Source organism: Mustela erminea, chromosome 11 (assembly GCF_009829155.1).
Source record: "Mustela erminea isolate mMusErm1 chromosome 11, mMusErm1.Pri, whole genome shotgun sequence".
NCBI lineage: Eukaryota > Metazoa > Chordata > Mammalia > Carnivora > Mustelidae > Mustela > Mustela erminea.
Genome location: NC_045624.1, coordinates 71,439,303 through 71,462,055, shown reverse-complemented (window position 1 = coordinate 71,462,055; position 22,753 = coordinate 71,439,303). Strand labels below are relative to the sequence as shown.

General features: G+C 35.9%; 1 protein-coding gene across 7 annotated transcripts in view; it reads left to right on the top strand.

Moving 5' to 3' along the window:
• AKAP9 (A-kinase anchoring protein 9) overlaps positions 1-22,753 on the top strand; it is a 194,756-nt gene that overhangs the window by 158,872 nt on the left and 13,131 nt on the right. For all 7 annotated transcript variants that reach the window (XM_032305898.1, XM_032305897.1, XM_032305899.1 and 4 more), the window contains 12 exons: positions 1,787-1,927; positions 2,407-2,895; positions 3,315-3,378; positions 3,712-3,833; positions 4,388-4,579; positions 4,845-5,033; positions 13,303-13,447; positions 16,810-17,029; positions 17,743-17,893; positions 19,221-19,889; positions 20,311-20,519; positions 20,816-20,921. In XM_032305898.1, coding sequence (XP_032161789.1) covers positions 1,787-1,927; positions 2,407-2,895; positions 3,315-3,378; positions 3,712-3,833; positions 4,388-4,579; positions 4,845-5,033; positions 13,303-13,447; positions 16,810-17,029; positions 17,743-17,893; positions 19,221-19,889; positions 20,311-20,519; positions 20,816-20,921 — 2,697 coding nt within the window. The remainder of the gene's footprint in view (positions 1-1,786; positions 1,928-2,406; positions 2,896-3,314; positions 3,379-3,711; positions 3,834-4,387; positions 4,580-4,844; positions 5,034-13,302; positions 13,448-16,809; positions 17,030-17,742; positions 17,894-19,220; positions 19,890-20,310; positions 20,520-20,815; positions 20,922-22,753) is intronic.

The following is a 22,753-nucleotide window of genomic DNA, read 5'->3' as shown; positions in this document are numbered from 1 at the left end:
GATTACTAATTTAAATTAAATATGGTGTTCTTTACATCTAGCAATTCATATATAGAGGGTTTTTATAAAAATACTACTTTTCTGTACAGTCATATTATTATCACTAAAATAATGGATACAGATTATATTGTGATCTCAAAATCATGTTATTTATTTCACTAGCATACTCATATTAAGTAGAGCAGTCAAAGGAAAGATGTTAAGATTAGCAAATGTCTTTTGGAACTTGTGTGGTTTTTTTTTCCTGTTCCATCTAACATGCATGTTATTTGATCATTCCTTTTAAGTAATTGATACATCAAAATATATTAGTATTCTACTGAAGTAACATGTCAGTGATAAGTCGTTAGCTTTTGAGATTTTATACCTGATAATAGGTTCTTTCCTTTCCTAGAAATAATTTTTATTTTACCTTTTAAGTCTACTTATGTAAAGATCTGAAATGGCCTTTATTTCTTAGCACAGGGCAGATATAGTAGAAGGATTTTAATTTTCAAATTCACACTTTATATATTTATAATTTTGAGTACTAAATGTGCGGTCTTATCTGAATACTAGGCAATTAACTAACAGCAAGACTCCATAAATATATAATTTGTTTAACAAAGTATGATAATTTTTTTCCATTTAATAGGCTTTTTTTGTCCTAGCTCCCTGGAAGTATAAATTCTTATAGTCATATTAAAATATTAACATGACTTTCTATGTATATAAAACTTGTAAGAAATATCTTAGTAAGACTTGGTATTTTTTGAGGAAAGTGATATAAATATGAAAGTGTTCTGGGGCACCTGTGTGGCTCAGTGGGTTAAGCCTCTGTCTTCAGTTCAAGTCATGATTTCAGGGTCCTGGGATTGAGTCCCACATTGGTCTCTCTGCTCAGCAGGGAGCCTGCTTCCCCCCTCTCTCTCTCTGCCTGCCTCTCTGCCTACTTGAGATCTCTCTCTGTCAAATAAATAAATAAAATCTTTTTTTTTAAAAAGTGTTTTGAATGGTAACAGTACTTTCACTAATAATTCATAAATATTTAGGATTATATATACTAACATAATGTATCTTTGGCTTCCAGAAAATAATTTTTTCTTTTTGTTTAACAAAGTATGATAATTTTTTTCCATTTAATAGGCTTTTTTTGTCCTAGCTCCCTGGAAGTATAAATTCTTATAGTCATATTAAAATATTAACATGACTTTCTATGTATATAAAACTTGTAAGAAATATCTTAGTAAGACTTGGTATTTTTTGAGGAAAGTGATATAAATATGAAAGTGTTCTGGGGCACCTGTGTGGCTCAGTGGGTTAAGCCTCTGTCTTCAGTTCAAGTCATGATTTCAGGGTCCTGGGATTGAGTCCCACATTGGTCTCTCTGCTCAGCAGGGAGCCTGCTTCCCCCCTCTCTCTCTCTGCCTGCCTCTCTGCCTACTTGAGATCTCTCTCTGTCAAATAAATAAATAAAATCTTTTTTTTTAAAAAGTGTTTTGAATGGTAACAGTACTTTCACTAATAATTCATAAATATTTAGGATTATATATACTAACATAATGTATCTTTGGCTTCCAGAAAATAATTTTTTCTTTACTGTCTCAAGAACATAAAATGATAGTTCCTAAAAAAGTTTTCCTATTTGTTGAAGGAACGTGAATCATTTCTACACCCTTTTATCTGATAAGCAGTCATTCTGGAAAAAGCTTCATTGAAAAAACTTCATTAGAAGTATAAGTGCTTTTGAACGTGGCTCTATCTTTTGAAAATAATGTGTTTTTAAATGTTTTCCACTGCAATTCAGGCAACTGCTGAGCCTATTGATACCAGTGAAGAAAGTGGATTTTGTTGTCAACTTGAGGCTCTTAGAGCTGAATCATCAGCTATCAAAGAAGAACTTGCCAATTACAAAGAGAAAGCAGAAAAGCTTCAGGAAGAGCTTTTGGTAAAATAAGTAACATATGTCCTATTTAACTTATTTTTACATAGCTTAATTTCATTTTGAAGTATATTCTCTTCTGTAAAAAACCAAAAAGCTGGAAAAAAAAATTTTTTGTGGCTTTGATGAAAAGTTACTATAAATTTCTTTACTAGCATGTTCTTGCTTGGTTTTCTTTGAATCTTTTATAGAAAGATGCTTTTAGTCTCTAGTCTGTTAATGAATGAGGAGAAAGATATTAAAGAGAGCTCTTTATCCCATAAATACCAAAAGAGTCTGTTAAAATAATTTCACTTCTATGGTAACTGTGACTACACATATATACAAATTTATATAGAATCTCTGAGTGTTTCTGTAATATTTATCGTATTATTCTGAGGAAAATGAGCATATTAATATGCATGAATAGTCTCTCCTCTCTACCCAAAATTCTACATTTAATATTTTTAATTGAATGTTCTACTGTTTTATTCATTATGTCTTAGGTAAAAGAGACAAATATGGCATCTCTTCAGAAAGATTTAAGCCAAGTTAGGAATCAACTCACAGAAGCAAAAGAGAAATTATCCTCCTTCTTAGAAAAAGAAGATAAGACTGTGGTACAGGAAAACAGAAAAGTCTGCATATTAGAACCACTTCCTACTAACGTGGATAAAAGTTTGGCATCCGAGATTGAGGGGACCCTCAAGGTTAATAGCAGCAGTCAGACTCCACAAGTTCTTGTTAGAAATGTAGGAATCCAGATTGATTTACAGAGTGAGTGTTCATCAGAAGAAGTCACGGAAATAATCAATCAGTTTACTGAAAAAATTGAGCAGATGCAAGAACTACATGCTGCTGAAATTTTGGATATGGAATCCAGACATATTTCTGAAACTGACACCTTAAAGAGAGAGCATTATGTTGCTGTTCAGTTGCTGACAGAGGAATGTGGTACCTTGAAGGCAGTGATACAGTGTCTGAGATCTAAAGAGGTATTTGGTTTTCATAATAATGTGTTTTTTCAACGTTGTGTGCTTCACCCCCCTCCTCTCCAATTCTTTGTTTTTAACAGAAAAAGAAATTTGGGTAATCTCTTCCTTAGATAAAATTGCAGTTTTTAATCTTTCCATTGTGTAGTCAGATAATAACTTTCCACAAAGTTCTTCTGCAAATTTGGAGCACCGTATTATTCCTTAACTCATGAATGACTTCTTGTGGTAATATCCATTTGGAAAAACACAGACGACTTTTAAACCATGGATAGTTCCATTTATTGTAAAATGTATGATTTAATTGAGTTTCTTATTTGTGTTTTGATAGCACTATAAAAGATCACAACTATTCATTGGATCCTATTTTTATTTTTATTAAAGCAAAAAATGTTATGTATTCCTCTGTGTTCTCTAATTAGGGATCCTCAGTTCCTGAATTAACACATTCTGATGCTTACCAAACTAGAGAAATATGTTCCAGTGGTAAGTTATATACATTTCTTTTTTTTGTTTGTTTTGCTTTCTGTTTTTTGTTTTTAAAGATTTTATTTATTTATTCGACAGAGAAAGAGAGATCACAAGTAGGCAGAGAATCAGGCAGAGGGAGAGGGGGAAGCAGGCTCCCTGCTGAGCAGAGAGCCCAATGTGGGGCTCGATCCCAGGACCCCGGGATCATGACCTGAGCCGAAGGCAGAGGCTTTAACCCACTGAGCCACCCAGGCGCCCAAGTTATATACATTTCTGACATTTTTTAGTACTTACTTAAAAAGTATTTGTTTCTTTTTAATAGTCCAGTGGTCATTTTCTTTATTTTAGATTCTGGATCAGACTGGGGTCAGGGAATTTATCTTACACAAAGTCAGGGATTTGACATAGCATCAGAAGACCGAGGAGATGAAGGTGAAGGTTCAACAGATTCATTTCCGAAGAAAATAAAGGTACTGAAAGACAATCTTTTAGTGAAACTTAGTCTGTGTGGTTTCTGTATTGAACATAGCAGTTTTTTAGAACGTATATTGTTGTCTGAAGAGAGAATTGCAAAGCAAGAATGACTCTTTAGAATCTGTTTAGTGTAATTCCTGTATTTTGCAGATAATAAAGTACAATGTATTTATTAATTATTTATCTAAAGATTTTTTAAAATAGTTTTTATCCCTGGTAATTTTGAGTGCCAAAATTATTAATGCAATCCCCAGGAGTAGAATTTATCTCTTACTTACTTCTTTTGGCTAGATTAGTGGCTAATCATTAAATCCAAGAAGAGCATATCAGTTAAGTAGAAGAAACTTACAGGTGAGAGCTACATAGTCATAGACTTACATCCCCTCCATAAGAAAAAGTTAGTCAGTAGTCGTAGCCTGGTGTTTTCTTCCTACAGTGGCTCTTCCAAGTAGTCTAACTAGATAAAGCCACCTTCCTTAAAATTTATATTTCTTTGTATGTCTGTCTTTGAAGAAGTTGTCAGAATTCTGGCCTTTGGGTTTATTTCTAGGGATTACTGAGAGCTGTCCATAATGAAGGCATGCAGGTGCTCTCCCTCACTGAGTCTCCCTATAGTGATGGAGAGGACCATTCTGTTCAGCAAGTGTCAGAGTCTTGGTTAGAAGAAAGAAGAGCTTATCTCAGTACAATCTCATCTCTTAAGGATTTAATTACCAAAATGCAAGTGCAAAGAGATGCCGAGGTACTGAATATTGTGTATCTTAATAGTTTTATATGACTTTTGCTAATAATAAGGCACTTTATAGATTAAATTATTGTCTTTTATTATGTAATTACACATGAATTACTATGTATCATTTAAATGCCACAAGCCACACACTTGGAAGCAAATCCGTACTTTACTTTTGACCTCTACTATTTATTTTGGTTGGTAGATAAGTATCATTTTTAGAATTTTTTAAAAACATGCTTATTTGAAAACTGACTTGTTTTTTATACTCTGCTAGGTTTATGATGGTTCCCAGTCTCATGAGTGCTCCCCAGATTGGCGAGGCGAACTTCTGCTTGCTCTTCAACAAGTTTTCTTAAAGGAACGCAGTGTTTTACTAGCTGCATTTCAGACTGAGCTGACAGGTCTATGTACTAAAGATGCAGTTGGATTATTAAACTGTTTGGAACAGAGAATAGAAGAACAGGTATTATAATAAAACTTTGAAACGAATGCTTTTTAATATTAATAAGCAAGTGAGTTATGGATTACTTTTGGAGAAGGTCTGAAAGTTAAAATTTTAACAGGATCCACTAAGAATATTGGAAAATTATTACCTTAAATGTTTTATCTTGTGTTAGAACCTAAGCAACACTGAAAATTAAGGAGCTATTCATCCAACTTAGTTAGAAAAGAGCAACAGAATAAGTCCAAAGAAGATAGAAGTAAGTAATGGTCAGTTCTTGTTGTCTGTAGTAATTAGATTCTGTAAAGTTGCTGTGACTGCTGAGCCATTGCTACTAGGGAAAATACAGCGGGTGGGTTCCTGTGAGCCCCTGGTCATGTCATTTGTCAACCAACCAATACATAATTCTGTTTTGTGTGGGTTTCTTTTTTTTTTTTTTTTTTTTAATTTTTTATTTTTTATAAACATATATTTTTATCCCCAGGGGTACAGGTCTGTGAATTGCCAGGTTTACACACTTCACAGCACTCACCAAAGCACATACCCTCCCCAATGTCTGTAACCCCACCCCCTTTCTCCCAAACCCCCTCCCCCCAGCAACCCTCAATTGTTTTGTGAGATTAAGAGTCACTTATGGTTTGTCTCCCTCCCAATCCCATCTTGTTTCATTGATTCTTCTCCTTCCCACTTAAGCCCCCATGTTGCATCACCACCTCCTCATATCAGGGAGATCATATGATAGTTGTCTTTCTCTGCTTGACTTATTTCACTAAGCATGATACGCTCTAGTTCCATCCATGTTGTCGCAAATGGCAAGATTTCATTTCTTTTGATGGCTGCATAGTATTCCATTGTGTATATATACCACATCTTCTTGATCCATTCATCTGTTGATGGACATCTAGGTTCTTTCCATAGTTTGGCTATTGTGGACATTGCTGCTATAAACATTCGGGTGCATGTGCCCCTTTGGATCACTACGTTTGTATCTTTAGGCTAAATACCCAGTAGTGCAATTGCTGGGTCATAGGGCAGTTCTATTTTCAACATTTTGAGGAACCTCCATGCTGTTTTCCAGAGTGGCTGCACCAGCTTGCATTCCCACCAACAGTGTAGGAGAGTTCCCCTTTCTCTGCATCCTCGCCAGCATCTGTCATTTCCTGACTTGTTGATTTTAGCCATTCTGACTGGTGTGAGGTGATATCTCATTGTGGTTTTGATTTGTATTTCCCTGATGCCGAGTGATATGGAGCACTTTTTCGTGTGTCTGTTGGCCATCTGGATGTCTTCTTTACAGAAATGTCTGTTCATGTCCTCTGCCCATTTCTTGATTGGATTATTTGTTCTTTGGGTGTTGAGTTTGCTAAGTTCTTTATAGATTTTGGACACTAGTCCTTTATCTGATATGTCGTTTGCAAATATCTTTTCCCATTCTGTCAGTTGTCTTTAGATTTTGTTAACTGTTTCCTTTGCTGTGCAAAAGCTTTTGATCTTGATGAAATCCCAATAGTTCATTTTTGCCCTTGCTTCCCTTGCCTTTGGCGATGTTTCTAGGAAGATGTTGCTGCGGCTGAGGTCAAAGAGGTTGCTGCCTGTGTTCTCCTCAAGGATTTTGATGGATTCCTTTCTCACATTGAGGTCCTTCATCCATTTTGAGTCTATTTTCGTGTGTGGTGTAAGGAAATGGTCCAATTTCATTTTTCTGCATGTGGCTGTCCAGTTTTCCCAACACCATTTATTGAAGAGGCTGTCTTTTTTCCATTGGACATTCTTTCCTGCTTTGTCAAAGATTAGTTGACCATAGAGTTGAGGGTTTATTTCTGGGCTTTCTGTTCTGTTCCATTGATCTATGTGTCTGTTTTTGTGCCAGTACCATGCTGTCTTGATGATGACAGCTTTGTAATAGAGCTTGAAGTCCGGAATTGTGATGCCACCAACTTTGGCTTTCTTTTTCAATATCCCCTTGGCTATTCGAGGTCTTTTCTGGTTCCATATAAATTTTAGAATTATTTGTTCCATTTCTTTGAAAAAGATGGATGGTACTTTGATAGGAATTGCATTAAATGTGTAGATTGCTTTAGGTAGCATAGACATTTTCACAATATTTATTCTTCCAATCCATGAGCATGGAACATTTTTCCATTTCTTTGTGTCTTCCTCAATTTCTTTCATGAGTACTTTATAGTTTTCTGAGTATAGATTCTTAGCCTCTTTGGTTAGGTTTATTCCTGGGTATCTTATGGTTTGGGGTGCAATTGTAAATGGGATTGACTCCTTAATTTCTCTTTCTTCTGTCTTATTGTTGGTGTAGAGAAATGCAGCTGATTTCTGTGCATTGATTTTATATCCTGACACTTTACTAAATTCCTGTACAAGTTCTAGCAGTTTTGGAGTGGAGTCTTTTGGGTTTTCCACATATAGTATCATATCATCTGCAAAGAGTGATAATTTGACTTCTTCTTTGCCGATTTGGATGCCTTTAATTTCCTTTTGTTGTCTGATTGCTGAGGCTAGGACTTCTAGTACTATGTTGAATAGCAGTGGTGATAATGGACATTCCTGCCGTGTTCCTGACCTTATCAGAAAAGCTTTCAGTTTTTCTCCATTGAGAATGATATTTGCGGTGGGTTTTTCATAGATGGCTTTGATGATATTGAGGTATGTGTCCTCAGTCCCTACACTTTGAAGAGTTTTGATCAGGAAGGGATGCTGTACTTTGTCAAATGCTTTTTTCAGCATCTATTGAGAGTATCATGTGGTTCTTGTTCTTTCTTTTATTGATGTGTTGTATCACATTAATTGATTTGAGGATGTTGAACCAACCTTGCAGCCCTGGAATAAATCCCACTTGGTCGTGGTGAATAATCCTTTTAATGTACTGTTGAATCCTATTGGCTAGTATTTTGGTGAGAATTTTCGCATCTGTGTTCATCAAGGATATTGGTCTATAGCTCTCTTTTTTGATGGGATCCTTGTCTGGTCTTGGGATCAAGGTGATGCTGGCCCCATAAAATGAGTTTGGAAGTTTTCCTTCCATTTCTGTCTTTTGGAACAGTTTCGGGAGAATAGGAATTAGTTCTTCTTTAAATGTCTGGTAGAATTCCCCCGGGAAGCCGTCTGGCCCTGGGCTTTTGTTTGTTTGGAGATTTTTAATGACTGTTTCAATCTCCTTACTGCTTATGGGTCTGTTCAGGCTTTCTATTTCTTCCTGGTTCAGTTGTGGTAGTTTATATGTTTCTAGGAATGCATTCATTTCTTCCAGATTGTCAAATTTGTTGGCGAAGAGTTGCTCATAGTATGTTCTTATAATAGTTTGTATTTCTTTGGTGTTAGTTGTGATCTCTCCTCTTTCATTCATGATTTTACTTATTTGGGTCCTTTCTCTTTTTTTTTTGATAAGTCTGGCCAGGGGTTTATCAATTTTATTAATTCTTTCAAAGAACCAGCTCCTAGTTTCGTTGATTTGTTCTATTGTTTTTTTGGTTTCTGTTTCATTGATTTCTGCTCTGATTTTTATGATTTCTCTTCTCCTGTTGGGCTTAGGGTATCTTTCTTGTTCTTTCTCCAGCTCCTTTAGGTGTAGGGTTAGGTTGTGTACCTGAGACCTTTCTTGTTTCTTGAGAAAGGCTTGTACCGCTATATATTTTCCTCTCAGGACTCCCTTTGTTGTGTCCCTGTGTGGGTTTCTTTTTAAAGACACCTTATGTGCTAGGTATCACTGATTCATTAATGTCGAACTCATGGCCAAGAGCACTATATAACTCATGCCTAAACAAAGCTTATCACATATATTCTCTGCATGAAATACAGTCTTCTTGTGATGAGTAGCACTAGATAGTTCTTCATCTCTGTGCTTAGGGACCTTTTTAAATAGAAAAGTCACCAGTAATGCAAAGAAACAAAGCACTGAATAGATGGCACAAACGACACGTGTTTGCAATCTAACTAAGAGATGAAAGAAAACAGCAGAATGGTACCTAGTTCCACTTCAGCTGCGCACACACACAGCTGGCACTTTAAATATTTGCCCCTCTGTGTGTGTTTACAAATTACTGTCAAAGCACCACAAGTATCGATTCAGGGTTACAGATAAATTTTAGTGAATAGGCAGATTTGTAGATACATAATCCACATATAATGAGGTTCAGCTGTAATAAAGAAAAATGAAGTTAGTGAAATGCAGTATGTTGGTACAATAGAGAGGATAAAAACTTATAAAAGTTTCTTCTTTGAAAGGCTAAGAAGATAGAAACTTTCCTGGAGAACTGCTTAAGGAAAGAAGTAAAGCACATTTTTATAAAGAAATGAAAATGGGATCATAACTAAAAATAGCTGAGATGTAAAATAACAGAATATTATGAATAATTTTATATCAATTCAAAAACTTAAGTGAAATGATTTCTAGGAAAATAATCACTTCTCAGAACTCATACAGGAAGAAGTAGAAAAACCTGAAAAGACCTATAACTAGTAAAAAAAAAAATTGATAGTTAAAAAGCTAACAACACTTATTGCCCAGATCTTCTTCTTTTTTTTTTTTTAAGATTTTATTTATTTGTTTGTTAGAGAGCATGAGCACAGGCAGATAGAGTGGCAGGCAGAGGCAGAGGGAGAAGCAGGCTCCCTGCCGAGCAAGGAGCCTGATGTGGGACTATATCCCAGGACCCTGGGATCATGACCCAAGCTGAAGGCAGCTGCTTAACCAACTCAGCCATCCAGGCGTCCCCAGATCTTCATACATTCTCCATTAAAAGGAGCTAGGACTCCTTGGAGAAATGACTGATTCCTGGGCTGAAGTAGAGGGACATATAAGATGAACTGAGAATATCTTGTTTTGCTGACAAGGACTTGCTCAAAGAATGAAGGGGAGACTTCAGAAGATCACAGAAGCCAATCTTGAGGGAGTTTCCAATGTCCGCATTTAGGACAACTGGAACATCATACTAAAAAATGATAGTGACAGATTATAAACCAAAAACTGAAATAAGAACTCATGGATCCATACTAATATAAATAAATGGATAAAAATTCTTCCTTAAAATAGAATGCCAGAGAGTGGATAGAAGAAATGAAGAAAGATTACACTTTATTAAACGTCATAGTAATAACTCAAGCAGTAATTATTCAGTGGAAAACCTTACAGATACCACCTTAATCAAGTGATCAGAATTAATATCACCAGTAGTAGAACAACCAAACATCATGTACTTCCTCATATGAAGTATACTACCTCACTTTTGTGCATAACTGAAATATACGCACAAGCATATATTAGACCAAAAAAATTGAGGCCACTATATATCTATCAGAATGGCCAAAATAAAAATTAGGGGAAATCCCAAGTGCTCGTGAAGATGTAGAGAAATTGCATCGCATACATTGCTGAATGGAATGTAAAATGGGAGAGTCACACTAGAGAGTGACAGTTTCTTATAAGGTTAAATATATGGATACTTGGGGCACCTGGGTGGCTCCGTGGGTTAAAACCTCTGCCTTCGGCTCAGGTCATGATCCCAGGGTCCTGGGATCGAGCCCTGCATCGGGCTCTCTGCTCAGCAGGGAGCCTGCTTCTCCCTCTCTCTCTGCCTGCTTCTCTGCCTACTTGTGATCTCTGTCTGTCAAATTAATAAATAAAATCTTTAATTAAAAAAAAATATATGGATACTTACTGTATGACCTAGAAGTCATGTTCTCATAGGTGTTTATCAGAAATGAAAGCTGTATCTCCATTAAGATCTATACAAGAACAGTCATAGCAATTTTTACTTATAATACTCTAAAACTGGAAACAACCCAATGTCTTTTGACAGGTAAACGGATAAACAAATTAAAGTACATCCATACAATGAAATACTACTTAGCAGTTAAAAAGGAATAGACTCTTGATACTCTAAACCTCTTATATAACGTTTGAAATGCCAAAATTATAGTGATAGTGAACAGATCAGCGGTTATCAAGGATTATGGCTGGGGAAAGGTGACTACGAAGGAGTTTCTTTGTGGTGATGAAACAGGTACATATCCTGATTATGGTGGTGGTGACTAAAACCTAGGCATGTGACAAAATTTCAAAGTACTGTACACCAGGAGAGTGAATGACTATTTGTAAAAACTAATGAAATCTCAGTAAGCCTTGTGATTTAAATAGAATTGTACCAATGTCTAAACCTAGTTTTGATAGTGTACTATAGTTATGTTAGATATGATCATCAGAGAGTACTGGCTGAAGGGCACATGGGAACAAATAAGTTTTATACATTAAATAATAGTATTATGTAGATTAATTTCCACTTTTATAATTGTACTGTGTTTGTAAGAGAATGTTCTTGTTTTTAGGAAATACAATACTACAGTTCTTAGGGGTAAAGGAGCATCTGTCTGCCACTTCACACATTTTAGAAAAGAAAAATAAGGATGTGTATGTGTGTAGTTACATACATACAGAGATATATATACACACAGAGAGAGTGATAAAACAAATGTAGTTAACATTTAGAGAATTTGGGTGAGTGATACATGGGAATTCCTTGCCCAATTTTTGGAGCTCTTCTGTAGGCGAAATTATGTCAAAATAACAAAAAATAGTTCAAAAAAATTTACCCAAAAGAATTACACCAAGTTCAAAAGGTTTTACAGGTGAAGTCTGCATACATTCAAGGAATGTCTAATTCCAGAATTAAACATGTGCTTCACGTTGTTGGAGACTGGGGGAATGCCTTGCAGTTATGTTAAGAGTCTAATAATATAACCCTGTTACCAAAGTCAGACAAAGAAAATATAAGAAAGAAAACCTGTGGGCCTGTTTTATTCATGAACATAGATGCAAAATTCTTAACAAAATGTCAAACCAAATCTTTGTATTTTTTTTAGAGACACAGTCACCTTATACTTATTCAGGAATGCAAAGGTAGCATACCATTAAAAATAACTCATGTGGGGTACCTGGGTGGCTCAGTGGGTTAAAGCCTCTGCCTTTGGCTGCGGTCATGATCTCATGGTCCTGGGATCGAGCCCCACATCAGGCTCTCTGCTCGATGGAGAGCCTGTTTCCCCCTCTCTCTCTTCCTGCCTCTCTGCCTACTTGTGATCTCTGTCTGTTAAATAAATAAACTCTTTTAAAAAAAAATACATTTAAAATAAATAAACAAATAACTCATGTGACTCATTACTTTAATGAAGGTAAAATAAAAGAAAGTCTATGATCAGATGGCTTCGCTGGTGAATTGTACCAGATGTTTAAAGAATAATAGCATTCCTTCACAGACTCTTTTGAAATTAAGAAGAGAAGGGAACACTTCCCAACCCATTCTATGAAACCAGTACTGCTCTGATTCTTCTACTTTTTTTTTTTATAAGATTTATTTATTTGAAAGTGAGAAAGCATGTGTGAGGGGGGAAGAGCAGAGGGAGAGAATCTCAAGCAGGTTCCATGCTGAGCTCGGAGCCTGACATGTGGCTCAGTCTCAGAACCCTATGATCATGACCTGAACCGAAATCAAGAGTTGGACACTTCACCGACTGAGCCACCCAGGCCTCATTATTGCTGAATCTTAAACCACACAAAGACATTATAAGGAAAGGAAACTACTGATCAAATATCCAATGAGAATAAAAAAACCACTGGAAAAATGAACAAATGATACAAATTGTGTGCACAAAAAAGTATCCAATAAATGTATGAAAAGATGCTCAAAATGTACTGTATACTTCATACTATGAAATACTATCTAACATTGAAAATGACTGTGAAATAGAGCTGTATGTGCCAACCCAGATGGTTCACCAACATGAAGTTCACTTAAATTCATTTAGTGAAGACAAATTATGCAAAGGTGAATACACCATATGATGCCATTTATATAAAGTTTTAAAGCATGCAAAACATACTGTACGCATGTGTGTATATAAGATAATGCACAGAGCACATGAAAATAACACCAGACTTAGAATTTGAGTATTTCTCAAGTAGGTGGTACAGAGGAAATGTTCAGGGAGTTGTATAGAGGTGGCTTTAGCTGATAGGTGCTATTTCTTGGGCTGTGTACATGAGTGTTTATTATATTCTTCTCGTTTTGTATGTTTGAAAATTTTCAAAGTAAATGTGAAGATTAATAATTAAAAAATAAATCCTAATGTATTGGAAGAGAAAATTAACATCTTTCCAAAATTTCAGCATGTGCGTTCCATTTATGTTTTTGGTGGTGGTAGTTTTTTTTCCAGACTTACTGATTGTTAGTATTATTGTCTTTATAACTCTCTTCGTTTGATTTTTTGCTTTGCATTATTATAGAGTATTGAATATCAAGCAGCTATGGAATGCATCCAAAAAGCAGACAGAAGGAGTTTGTTATCTGAAATTCAAGCACTGCATGCTCAAATGAATGGTAGGAAAATTACTCTGAAAAGAGAGCAAGAGAATGATCAACCAAGCCAAGGTATGCTGTATATCAGTCTCACATGATGGCGGCAAATAAGTGAACTATTTCACTCTGTTTTCCTTCTTTGAATTATTACTCATCTAAAACACATTTCCTTTTAGTCACAATTTCTTCTCATTCTCATTATATTGGAAATAATCTATATTAATGACTCTGGGAATTAAAGGATTGTCCAGTTAGTTTTTAAACAGATATATTTAAAACTTAAGATGAATAGGCATTGCTTTGATCAGGTTGTTTAAAAGTAGCCCATTAAGCTCATTATCTTTTTTTGTTTTGAAGTTCTTTGTCAAGATAACCCCCTAAAAGAAAATGAAATCTACAATGAAAGTAACTATTTCTTTTTTAATCTTTTTTTATTGTAAACTTAAGTGTACATATAGGAAAGTGCAAAATGCAAAAATATACAGGATAACATCTTTAAATGAATGTCTGTGAAAACTTTACCCATGTCAAGTACCTCAGAAGCTCCTTCCCAAACACACTCTACTATTGTAGTCTAGAGGAATCCATTATCCTGATTATTCTTCAGTTTTACTACTAAAGTGCACAAAAAAGTATCCAATAAATGTATGAAAAGATGCTCAAAATGTACTGTATACTTCATACTATGAAATACTATCTAACATTGAAAATGACTGTGAAATAGAGCTGTATGTGCCAACCCAGATGGTTCACCAACATGAAGTTCACTTAAATTCATTTAGTGAAGACAAATTATGCAAAGGTGAATACACCTTTGTATATTCCTAAACCATGTAAGTTTGACGTTTTCCTGCTTTTGAACTTTACTATTCTGTATGTATTTGTATCTTGCTTCTTTTACCTCTCTATAATATTTTTCTAAGTTACTGCATTTATCTCCAGTTCATTTGCTTTTGTTACTTTACAGAATTCTTACAATTTATATATCCTTTCTGTGGTTGACTGTTTGGGTTATTTCTGTTTTGTAGCTGTTAAAACCAGTGCTATTCTGCACATTGTTACACTATTTTGCTGCTGCATACATAACATGAGTTTTCTGGGTGTATATATTCACTCCCAGGAGTGGAATTGCTGAGTCATAGACTACATCATTTCACATTTATTTTGTAATCCAAAGTGGTCCCGTCAATGTGTAAGCTTGCCAGCTGAGTAGCTGAGTAAGAGAGTCCTGTTGCTTCACTTATTTGTTGGTAGTTGACATTGTCAGACCTTTGTTGACAATCTTACGGATATGCAGTGGATTGTTACTGTGGTTTTAATTGTGTAATTTTAATGTGATTTCTCTAATTACCAAAGTGGTTTCATTCATCATATCATATTGGCTAGCTGGATTTTTTGCCTTTGTGGTATGCTCATTCATGTATTTTCCCCATTATTTGGTAGGGTTGTCTGTTAAAATAAATTGAGCTGTGGATGGAAATCATTAGGGATTAAAATACAATCTAATTTTCACCAGATCTAGCAAAGAGACATTTTAGTCTTCAGTTTTGTTTGCTATAATGGCAGAAATACCTATGCTTTTACAAATTTTGAAAGTTATACCGTAGTCTCATATTTGTCATTGAACAACTAAAAATTTTACAGATCTTAAAATATCTCAGAGAAAACAGGTATAATGAGGTCATATATATCTTATATTTAGACATAAGATTAACTGAAGATTATTTTTGGAGACTTGATTAGTATTATTTTACTTTGTTATTATTTAAGTTAAATAGAATCCCATTGAAAATATAGATACATATTTATATTTGTACATCCTTAGAGTCTTCTAAGAAACAGTTTTTTTAAAAAGATTTTATTTATTTATATGATAGGCAGACAAGTAGTCAGAGAAGCAGGCAGAGAGAGGAGGAAGCAGGTTCCCCGCTGAGCAGAGAGCCCGATGCAGGTCTTAATCCTAGGACCCTGAGACCATGACCTGAACCGAAGGCAGAGGCTTTAACCCACTGAGCCACCCAGGCACCCCTAAGAAATAGTTTTAAAAGCTTACACTAATGGGTGCCTGAGGGGCAATTGGTTGTGCGTTCATCTCTTGGTTTTGTTACAGGTCATAAGCTCATAGTCCTAAGATAGAGTCTGTGCTTGGCACAGTCTGCTTAGGATTCTCTCTCCTTCTCCCTCTGTGCCTCATGCCTGTGCTCTCTCTTTCTCTCAAATAAATTTTTAAAAAGAAAAAAGGCTTAAACTAACATGATTGTCTTCTAAGGCCAATGTTATTCCTATCTCCTAAAATCAGTGAATTGTAATATCAAGTGATGAGTTTTGATAAAATTTTTTAAGTTGAAAATACATTCAAGGTAGAATGGAGAAACAAAAGAATAAAGAATAGAGTACAATAAAAGTAAAGAGTAAACAAGTAAATGAGTAAAAACAAGTAAAAGAGTAAAAAAAGTAAACAAAAGAATAGATTAAAACAAAGGAATAGGGGGGACTCCTAGGTGGCTCAGTGGGTTGAGCCTCTGCCTTCAGCTCAGGTCATGATCCCGGGGTCTTGGGATCGAGCCCTGCATCGGCCTCTCTGCTCAGCAGGGAGCCAGCCTCTCCCTCTCTCTCTGCCTGCCTCTCTGCCTACTTCTGCCTATTTGTGATTTCCCTCTCTGTCAAATAAATAAATAAAATAAAATAAAACATTTTATTAAAAAAAAAATAGGGTACCCCCTTAGAATCTCCTAAATCCTACTGTTAACCCAACTCTTAACACCTAGGTAAATATATTTATCTGCAGACCTTTATTAATGCCTTATGTGTACAGGTTTATATTTTTTGCAAAAGCAGGCTCCTGGTGCATATTTCTTAGCATTTTTTTCATTTATTTTACTTAGGGATTTAAATATTTTCATTTGTTTTCATTGTAACAGACTTGTAGCAGGGGTTTTCTTGGTGTTTAAAGAACAAACTGTGATCCAGTCTTATATGACAGTAAAGTTCCTAGGGACTATCTGCAAGCCGTGCTCAGCACTGTAGTGATGGTTACGTACCAAACTCCTGCAAGTGCTTTGTGTGGCTCTCAATAATTATTGGCGTTTTTTAGTGTGAGCTATTGAAATTCTACTTGAGCAAATACACACTTCTGTGTATAGTGTTTGCAAACACCTGGCATTTCTTTTATTTCATGTCTTGCATTGATTAATATATTTTATTAAACTGTTATCATTCTTATGTATTTATAGTTCTGAAATCTTGACCATTAGCACTATGAGGAAAATAGTCATGATACGTATTTTTATAAATTGGCAACTTTGACTGTAATCTTTTCACATTTGCTTTGCAGCTATCTCCTAAATCAACAATCAGTTCTCATCAATAAAATAATTATAAACCAAATATGTGTTGTAAGATTGTAATTTAAGTATTAATAATTTTCCATTTAGAGCTCTTGGAGTATAATATACAGCAGAAGCAGTCTCAGATGCTGGAGATGCAAGTGGAGCTCAGCAGTGTGAAGGACAGAGCAGCAGAGCTGCAGGAACAACTGAGTTCTGAGAAAATGGTGGTTGCTGAGCTGAAGAGTGAACTTGCACAAACTAAACTGGAACTAGAAACAACACTCAAGGCACAACATAAGCACCTAAAGGAATTAGAAGCCTTCAGGTATGTCAGGCTTCCTTATTATAAACCTATTTGGGTGAAGGAAATGGAGTAATTTTAATCACAGACATTATGCAGATCTTATAAAAGCATAACATTATACATAAAGTGTAAATAACTTGAAACTTTGTTATATAGGAAAAATTACAGTGGAAAGGAAAAACTCCCAAATTTTTCCAAATGATAAATTCATTAGGTATTGGCATCTTCTCTGCTGTGAGTTCAGTTCTATTGGACAATTATTGCATAAGATAAATAATTTTGACTTCTGTTTTATCACCAAGTAATTTGAAGTGATATTTATGATGTCAATAAAATTTGTGGTTCATCTACCTAAAATATACAAAATGTTTTAAAATATAATGCTTGTGAAAAGGATAAGTTGTTGGTGTAAATAGTGAGATATTCTGCTTGCCAAGGACACATTAACAGTGGTGATTCCCACTGTCTTCCCTTCAGTAAAAGACAGAGGAAAATTTCTATTAATGTTATTTTGTAAAAATAAGTTGTTTACACTGCTAAATAATAGTTAAAAGTTGTATTACTAGAAACAGTTAATTTGAAATAAACCACAGTCAGAAATCTTTAATCTTCGTGTGGCTAGTATTTTCCTATTAAATAGTTTATAATATGCCTCCACTTTCAGTGGAAGTTCTTTCTCTCAATATAAACTTAGTTAAAGTGACTTTATAAAAGTTCAGTTGTCTCTCATTTAGGTTGGAAGTCAAAGATAAAACCGATGAAGTACATTTGCTTAATGACACGTTAGCAAGTGAACAGAAAAAGTCCAGAGAGCTCCAGTGGGCTTTGGAGAAGGAGAAAGCCAAACTAGGACGCAATGAAGAGCGGGATAAAGAAGAACTTGAGGTATTGTTACCTTTGTCTTTAAAAGTCTGGAAAATCCAAAACAACAGAAGAGAGTGAGTCTTGAGACTTTCCTCTTTCTAAAATGTCGGGCTTAGACTCTACGAGGTACAGTAAGTTGTTTACTGTATGTTGTCTAAATATCTATCTAGGAAATGCTAATGGTGTGATGCAGTTTTTTTTTGCTACATCGAGGTGTGCATACAGACTGTTCTGCTACGATGTGTGTTTGGAGAATTTGAGTTAGTGCATATACAACTTGATAAATAGCGCATCCATTTCAGTTTAACTCCAAGCAGTTTTGATTCTAGTTTTCTCCTAGGAAGGGGAACAATGACACCTTTCTAGCAGCAGGAGCCCTCACGGTGACATTTTTAAAAAATTGAAAATGAAGCCTCTTCACTCCAAAGAGGCATTGCCCAGCCGTGCACAGCTCAGGGTGGGTTGTACTGCACCCACAGGGCCCATGTTTATGATGGCCCTACTGGCTCAGAGCTCTTCTTCCATGTGGTGCTCACTAGCTGTATGCTAAAAAACCAAGTAGCAGACATTTCTGCCCTATTACTTTTTGTTTTGTTGGGTTTTTTTTTTTGAATGTCCATCTTAGTAGCCTTCAGGCATAGTGAGCTCTCTGACAGGACAGGATGTCCCCTTGAGTACTGATTTCTGTTTTTTATTACGAAAATTTTTATAAGTTTTCAGTAGTTTGTCCCTAACTCTGCTTTCCCCAGAAGCCCTATTATTTTTAATATGTGACATTGGACAAAATGAGACTTTTCGGGAAATCATGTCTCATTATATTGGAAATATTTATATTTTTAAAGGTCATTATTTCGAGGGCGCCTGCGTGGCTCAGTGAGTTAAGCCTCTGCCTTCGGCTCGGGTCATGATCTCAGGGTCCTGAGATCGAGTCCTGCATTGGGCTCTCTGCTTGGCAGGGAGCCTGCTTCCTCCTCTCTCTCTCTGACTGCCTCTCAGCCTACTTGTGATCTCTGTCTCTGTCAAATAAATAAATAAAATAAATAAATCTTTTTTTAAAATCATTATTTCAAGACGGAATATACCCTGCTTCATATTCCTTGACTAGATATGATTAATGTTTGGAGAGAAAGTATTATTTAGCTTATCTATATTTTTTTTATGTTCTTTGATGAAAATCATCTGGCTGTCCAAATAATTAAGCTCTAACCATTGAAAATTTAGTAACCTGAATAATCCGTTCTATTACCAAATACTACCAACTTAGTATTACTAAAGGATAATTATAGTATACTTATAAAGGATTTTTAATAATTTTAACAAATTCTTAAATTCAACTTTCTTCTACAAGGATTTGAAATTTTCACTTGAGGGTCAGAAACAAAGGAATATTCAGCTAAATCTACTTTTGGAGCAACAGAAACAACTACTTAATGAATCACAGGAGAAAATAGAATCACAGAGAGTGCTACATGATGCCCAGCTATCAGAAGAACGAGGTCGAAACTTAGAGCTTCAAGTACTTCTTGAATCTGAGAAAGTTCGAATACGGGAGATGAGTAGTACCCTGGATAGGGAGCGAGAATTGCATGCTCACTTGCAGAGCAGTGATGATAGTGGGCAGCCTCGGCCCTCCCTACCCTCTGAGGACCTCCTTAAAGAGCTACAGAAACAGCTGGAGGAGAAACACAGTCGCATAGTAGAATTGTTAAATGAGACCGAGAAATATAAACTGGATTCTTTGCAAACAAGACAGCAAATGGAAAAGGATAGGCAGGTTCACAGGAAGACGTTGCAGACAGAACAAGAGGCCAACACTGAGGGACAGAAAAAAATGCATGAGCTCCAGTCCAAAGTGGAAGATCTCCAGCGCCAGCTGGAGGAGAAAAGGCAACAAGTCTATAAGTTAGACCTTGAAGGAAAGCGACTGCAGGGAATTATGCAGGAATTCCAGAAACAAGAACTAGAACGAGAAGAAAAACGAGAAAGTAGAAGAATTCTCTATCAGAATCTTAATGAGGTAAATTGATACTGTTTTAAAATATTTTTTAAAAGAATACTATAGCCCTTTGAACATATAATTTAGTACTGGACTAAATTATTTAAACAGTTATGGACAGGGCGTCTAGATGGCTCAGGTCATAATCCCCGGGTCCTGGGATCGAGTCCATGTCAGGCTCCCTACTCTGCAGGGAGTCTGCTTCTCCCTCTCCCCCTCCTCTCACTTGTTCTCTCAGTCTTTCTCTTTCTCAAATAAATAAATGAAATCTTTTAAAAAATAAAAATAAATAGTTAGGAACAAATGATTTTTTTAAAAAAAGGAAATTCATGGAAACTTATTTGGAGTATAAACCATAAATATGTGTGTTCCCTTGAGAAAAAATGTGATTCACTGTTCATTTGAATTACTGCTTTTTTCTTTTTCTGCCAAAAATTGCTAGCCAACCACATGGAGTTTAACCAGTGATCGAACTAGAAATTGGGTTCTTCAACAGAAAATAGAAGGAGAGACAAAGGAATCAAGTTATTCTAAGCTGGTTGAAATGAATGAAGGAGGAGCTGGCTATAATCATGAATTAGAAATCCTCAGACAAAAGCTTCAACTTGTGGCTTCAAAACTGCAGCATCTGGCCCAGAAAGCCTCCAATAGGTTAGACTATTCCTCCTGATGTTTGGAAATGGCATTCTTAGACAAGCTGGATAGAGCCACCCCCTCACTAATAGCTAGCCAAGGGCGGGGAATTGAAATTTTAAAGTTAATGCATGTTCACATTAGGAGATGTTATTCTTTTAACATATCTGAACACCTTGAGCCCTGGAAAGAGAGCACTTTAATGTAAAGGAGAAGATAGGTGAAATAGAGTGCCACCTAATCGGTTAAGTTTGTGCTGGTCAGCACCATTAATTGAGAAAGGTATGTTTTGACTTTCTGTCTTTTTCTTGAAGACTACCGTTTGAAACAGCCGATGATGAAGATTTCATGTGGGTTCAGGAAAATATTGATGGAATTATTTTACAACTGCAGAAATTAACTGGCCAAACAGGGGAAGAGGTAAGACTTTAAAAATTCTTTTTTTTTTTTTAACTTAATCTTACTTCTTCAGTGTTCCAAGATTCTATGTTTATGCACCACACCCAGTGCACCATGCAATTCATGCCCTCCTTAATACCCACCACCAGACACACCCATCCCTCCATCCCCACTTCCTTCCAAAGCCCTCAGTTTGTTTCTGAGTCCACAGTCTCATGCTTTTTCTCCCCCTCCGATTTACCCCAGTTCACTTTTCCTTTCCTTCTCCTAATACCATCTGTGTTACTCCTTATGCTCCATAAGTAAGTGAAACTATATGATAATTGACTTTCTCTTCTTGACTTATTTCACTCAGCATAATCTCCTCCAGTCCCGTCCATGTTGATACAAAAGTTGGGTATTCATCCTTTCTGATGGAGGCATAATATTCCATTATATATATGGACCACAACTTCTTTATCCATTCTTCAGTCAAAGGGCATCTTGGCTCTTTCCACAGTTTGGCAATTATGGCCATTGCTGCTGTGCACATTGGGGTACATATGGCCCTTCTTTTCAGTACATCTGCCTCTTTGGGGTAAATATATCTGTGTGGAGCACAGGCACACACTTCTAATGAAGTACTCACCTATAATGTGGTTCTCTACTTGAAAACAGATTATTCGTCAAAACATGTGGTATCAGTTGTCTCTATATGTGTGTGTATAGATATATGGATGGCGTTTATAGTATAGATATGTTTGTGTGTGTATATACATATAAAATATATTGTACTTATCTATAAGTATTCTTTTTTTAATTTAATTTAATTTTTTAAAAAACTTACGAGATATCAAGAACAGTTTGAATGGAGCTGTATGAATCATTTGAAACTGACACTGTATTTTCTAAAGCGTTTTTAACTTGATCTTTTCACTTATTTTAAACATTAATAATAATTTGCTTTTCCATAATAGAAGAGAGTGAAAATTTGAGGGGAAATTAACTTTCATTATCACTATTGAATAATTATAGTAACATTTTATTGTGTTATGATAAGGAAGTTTTTTGCAATACCCTCACCACTCTCAAAGCCACCCGTAGAATGCCACCAGTGTCTTCAGTTGACTAATCTGATAAATCTTTTCATTCTCTTTCTTGACTTCTTTATAGCATTTGACACTTTTGACCTCTCCCATCTTAAAAATCCTCCTTTTTTTACCTTTTGTGACAATATTCTCTTATTTCTTCCTTTTCTTTCATCAGTCATCTTCATGAATTCTTCTTCCTCCTATCCTCATCATGTTTCTTCTCTGTGAAAGCTCATTCATTTCCACAGCCTGAGTTCTCAGTAGACTTATTTATTGAACAGAATATACTTGTATCAGGCACTTGTTATATGCCAGGTACTATCCTGGGTTCTGAGCTACAATGGACAAATCTGATAAAAGTCTCACCCTTGGAGCACCTGGGTGGCTCAGTGGGTTAAAGCCTCTGCCTTCGGCTCCTCATGGTCCCAGGGTCCTGGGATCAAGCCCCGAATGGGGCTCTCTGCTCAGCAAGGAACCTGCTTCCCTTCCTCTCTCTCTCTGTCTGCCTCTCTGCCTACTTGTGATCTCTATCAAGTAAATAAATAAAATCTTTAAAAAAAAAAAAAAAAAGTCTCACCTTTATGGACCTGATCTTCTAGAGGCCTGGGTTTCTAGTCTGTATCTCTCTCCTGTGGTCCAGGTTTATATTTTACATGAGTTACAGGAACTCTTTGCTTGGGGAAATGGACCCCATAGTTATCCCTTAGGAACCTCTTAGGCACATTCCAGACTGAGCATCATCTTTCTTTCCTCCTCCTGTCCACAACCCATGTTTCTGGTCCT